At 38.4% G+C, this 5000-nt stretch overlaps 1 protein-coding gene across 1 annotated transcript in view; it reads left to right on the plus strand.

Annotated features, from left to right (window-relative positions):
• Positions 1 to 949, plus strand: part of LOC138058907 (uncharacterized) — a 1412-nt gene extending 463 nt beyond the window's left edge. The window contains exons 2-3 of the mRNA XM_068904363.1: positions 86 to 331; positions 796 to 949. Coding sequence (XP_068760464.1) covers positions 86 to 331; positions 796 to 949 — 400 coding nt within the window. The remainder of the gene's footprint in view (positions 1 to 85; positions 332 to 795) is intronic.
• Positions 950 to 5000: the final 4051 nt, after the last annotated feature.

Below are 5000 nucleotides of genomic sequence, written 5' to 3' on the forward strand. Positions count from 1 at the left end.
AAGCAGGATATTACTGGATTTTGCTTTTTGATTTCTGAAGTTTTGTCGAAAGCTGACGTTTGTAACCAATTCGTTGTATTTTTAGGTGCCATTGTCAACATTGCAAGGACGAAAATTTAGTCGGTGCAAGGGAGTTTCGTTGCTGCCGAGAAGTCATTCACGCATCGGGGAAACTGTCTTTTGACGGTTCCATGGAAAGAATAAGTTGCATCACACAACATGAAGACTATGGACCACTCACAAACCGAACTGTATTACTACAAGTTGCTCCGTTACTGAAAGACAAAGATGGCAGACCCTACCGCCGTCAACCTGGAGTCCCAGAAAACGAGTGAGTTCTATTCTGCTGTGATTTTTCTACCTTATAGTTGGTTAAGGCATAGTAAGCATTCGAAGCTATTTGTTTTTTCCTCTCAATGAGCAGTCTGGTTTCTTACCAACTACGTGAAAACGTACGAGACTCAATTAACACTTCAGCGTTGTCATCACCGACCATGCACATTTGTTTACATCTTGCACGTGGGTGAAGCGCCTGACATTTTGACTGCATGCGCATTTTCCCACTTTTATGCAGGACCCCACAGGTAAATCACCGAGTTTAACTTGGGAATACCTTATTTTTTCTTTGCGTCTCTTGTTGGTCATAATCAGCTCTTTCCAATACAGCCTGAATATGTGAAAGGTTATAATAATTATAAAGAAATATGATGTAGAATTATTGTCTAATATGTCTGGTTCAGTTTATTTTACTAGTAATATTGGCTTTTTAGGCTGATAGTGTTCTTCTAATTACAGATTCATCCAGGCTGTTGCTTATCGGTGGACAATCTGCTGGCTTTGTGGTTACATGGGATGGGATAACACAAGACCACTTTCAGCCTGCATATCTCACAACATTACATGTTATCAGACCCTACACCGACAAACAACTGGCTATAGGAATGCCTAAAAAGTCTCTTCTATTGTATTCTGTGTAATAAAACCTTGTTGAATATTTTTTGAATGTAAACGTCTCATTGTTCAAATTACTGTATTGCCTCCAATGCCATTGTTCCTTCCATCTGCTCTAAGGAGGACCGTTGTTCAAGGAGGTCATTTTTGTGGGACATTTTGGAATAAGTTTACAGGGGCAATTATTTTTAATGTAAAAGTAGAACAACTACTGTGCCTTCAATAACATGCAGACTCTGAAGTCAAAGACTCAACCAATGGTTAAGTTTTACACTGCCATCAATCACTGAACTGGATGGCAGGAAAAAAGCAGCCAAGGGTCGATTAAACTTCAGAGTCTGCATGTTACTGAAAGGCACTGTAATTGCAAGCCACGCACATTTTAAAAAACCCTTCATTCAGATATATTGAAATAAAGGAATGGCATTTACTTATCATGTAACTTCATTTAAAATATTTAACAACACTTGGATAAAAGACAGTAATTCTTATTTATTTATTTATTTATTTATAATTCATGCATAGGTTCACTCCCTCATCTTCACTAAAAGATTCTAATTAAAACAGCAGTTTTTCTTCTGGCTTTACACAAGATCCTCATGCAAACAAATTGAAGCACTTTGCTTTTTTGTCAAACACTATTATCAAATTATTAATATTTACACTGCCCAGACACTGCAAGAATTGAAGCCTTTGCTAGATTACTAAACAAACCGCAGTTTCATTTCCTAAACCTAAGCATGCACACTATTGAATGAAATGTAAGCACATTTGCACACATTCTGTAATTTAGTTCTTTCACACTGATTCAGTACAATTTCTCCTGGTGTGACCTCGCCTTTTACATTTGGAACACTTTCTAACTGTTCTTGAGCCAGCTTTGTCAGCTTTTGTTTCAACAAGAGAAGAGTTCTGTTGCAAAGTGTCTTGCTCTGCACCTGCATAAAAGAAAGATAATTTTTTTTTAGTAGGTAGTTTCTTGCTCTCAGGGGCACCTCTGTTGAAACTTAAAATGCCCTGGTGTAGCCAATTGGATGTTAGCATAACCCAGTATGTGTACTAAGCCTAGTCTGCACATCCAAACATTCACAAGAAGCATACATGTACAAGTAGAACACTATTGCTTGTAAACTTACATGTGTTGCAATAACAAATATGTAACATTTCAAAAATAAAAGAAAAAAACAAACTTGTTGGGAAAAGCGTCGCACTGGTTCTTTGTTCATGTTTCTCCATGTATGCCTTCACTGCTGATGGTTTATCCAAGCGGTCCTTAAACTGTGCACTGAGAGGCTCTGGCACCTTGGCTGCATATCTGTTGTACACTTCTGTCATCTCGCTGAGCTCTGTTTCTACAAATCAAAATGAAAGATGCAGTTACAAATACTTTGCAGATGTTTATTTCATTCGGATAATGAGCACCAGATTCTCAAGATAAGTGAGAAAAGTCAGAAAAAATCAATCTTGTCCGTCACTAAAAGACAGAAGGTACATGTAAACTGTAGTATTTATGGGTTATTGGCCGAGTGTAAGGTATCAATGGCAGGATATTGATCAAATTTTGTTTATGCATGTTAGTTGAAGAGAAACCGTTTTTTGTCAATATGATTCTTGTAACGCATGATTGACAATACCTCTGAATAAGTAGTGATTGATCTGTTCCTTGTCTGATTCATCCAAGCTTGTCAGACTGACTGAGTGATATATTCATGTTCCACTGGTCCAGTCTATGTCATTAAACTCGCTCTCTTGCTGGGATATTAATAACAAAAAACTTCCTAATTTCAAGTGGATGAATGAAGTACACTGAACATAAATTCGGGACTTACAAGTCAACAACTTGATGTTACTGGTATAACATATGCTAGTATGTGGACTAACCTTTCCAGGAAATCTTCCAAGTGGGTGTTACTGCTGGATCCCTTTAGAACAAGGATGTAAATTGTGTTAGTTTAAGCATGATTCAGAGAAAATAGAATTTTGTCATTTAGTCCATGGTGGTATGGTACTAGCTTTATAGACTGGTGCAATTATATCAGACTAAAACCAAGGAAAAAAGCTGAAGCAGAATTTAATACAGGGTCCGTACCCTTTTTCAGAAACAAATTTCCAGGACTGATTGATTGGGCACACATAAAATTCACATTAACCCTTTCACTCCCAAGATCTCAATTTTAATTCTTCTTACTCCTTACTCTCTGCCATACATTTCAGGTTTTGTATCTGAGTTTAACAGATTTCCAGCACTTTCCGGGACCAGTAGCCCCTTTCCAGGACTTTCCTGTCCTGGAAAATGCCACAGTAAATTTCCAGGACCCGTACAAACCTAGGAACTAGGCAGGCACAAAATGGAACTGGTTTACCCTTCAAGGAAAATGTAACACTGCAAAAGGCCTACCTTCTGTCTTTTACCATGAACTTCTTTTACATGGTGTCTAAGTTCATGCATTTCTGCCTCATCGTGACACTGTAAACAATATGGTTCAGATATCTGAAAATGCAAAAGAAAGTAAGAAAAAAGTTGCACTGGGTAAGTAAAGGCACAAGTACATGTTAGAAACGCGCTTGACTCAATTGAATGAAGTTCATCTTTTTTCCACACAATTTGGGGACTCACACACACCAATCATTACTAAAGTGATGTTATTTCATATCAGGAAACTTTATTGCTGGTGAAAATGACTTGCTTACTTTCACTGTTGTGTAATTAGGCTCATTTTCTTCTAGGTCATCCAGGTCCTGCTATAGGGGTCGAACATAGACTTGGGCTTGCCCTGCTAGCTCCTTTATGCTTGCTGGAGTGTAGGGTGGGGGAATATTGTGGAAACCTTGTTCTAACCCCCCCCCCCCCCCCCTCGCTGGTAAAGCAGCAGTTCATATCCTCCCCCAGCTTGCAAAAGAAGGACCCTTTCAACAAGGTTGTGGTGGACATCACTAGCACTGCCGTTGAGGTCAATAGTGATTGACCCTGGCCCCAAGCCACAGTTTGAAAGTCCAGTCTTTTCGGACACAGAGGTTGGTGGTTTTTCAGAATTAACTTTGGATAAACAGAAAAAATTCAAAGTGCAACTCTGAAACTTGCTTTTGCCTTTTTTACTACTGGCAGATTTCCTTCTGGGATTCAATCCTCCACTCCTTGGCTTCATGTAGTTAAATACCCTCTAAGGTTCTTGTATTGTTGAAGCAGGTCCTTCTGGTACATGTAAACTACTGGTAGGCTGGGCATGATCATCAGCATCACCTGAAATTAAGAACGGGTAAAACATTCCTTTGTTGATGCTGGGCATACTCCTAAATCAACTTGTCAGGAGGAAACCAAAAGTCACAGGCCACCTTTCTCATGAAGAAGTTGTTTTCATTTTAAATTTTTTACTTGCGTATCAGCCATAAGTGTCATTCAGGTAATTCTCCCGAAAAACCTGTTCGTACATCACATCATACTGGTTTAGCCTCTAAAAATAGATATCACACAATTTATTACCAAATGGACCAAATGTTTATTAATAATCGCCCTGAAGGAAAAAGCGATTTTAAAACTGTCCATCAAGAATGATAGCTGTTTGAAAATCAAGTTAGATCGCTCAGAAAATAGCTGCTACAAAATGTACAAGCCAAGGCACGCAAAAGAAGCAAACTACATGTAGCTAATCATGCAAACTAGCTAAAAACCAACACAACCCACCTCTATTTGCAAGCGTTAGCAATTGCATTGAAAGACACAAATGTCGCATGTTAAACGAAGAAATGTGAAAGCAAAATATGGATATCGATTGGGAATGCAAAGAACAAGGATGTTGGATTGCGTTAGAAGCATATCGCATTTTACACCGCATACATTGAACATTAAATAAGAATGTCTCATGTTCTATAAACAACGCCGCATTTAAATGATGGACATTGAATTTTGAATGGAGAATGTTGAATTGTGAAGTTGAATATTGGAATGTGAAACAAGCAATAATTCAAAGCAACAATGTTGCAAACAAAAGTTTGAATTTTGGCGGGGATATAACGCCATACTCTGCACAAATAGCGGAATCCCTGCCCAT

Source organism: Montipora capricornis, chromosome 1 (assembly GCF_036669925.1).
Source record: "Montipora capricornis isolate CH-2021 chromosome 1, ASM3666992v2, whole genome shotgun sequence".
Lineage (NCBI taxonomy): Eukaryota > Metazoa > Cnidaria > Anthozoa > Scleractinia > Acroporidae > Montipora > Montipora capricornis.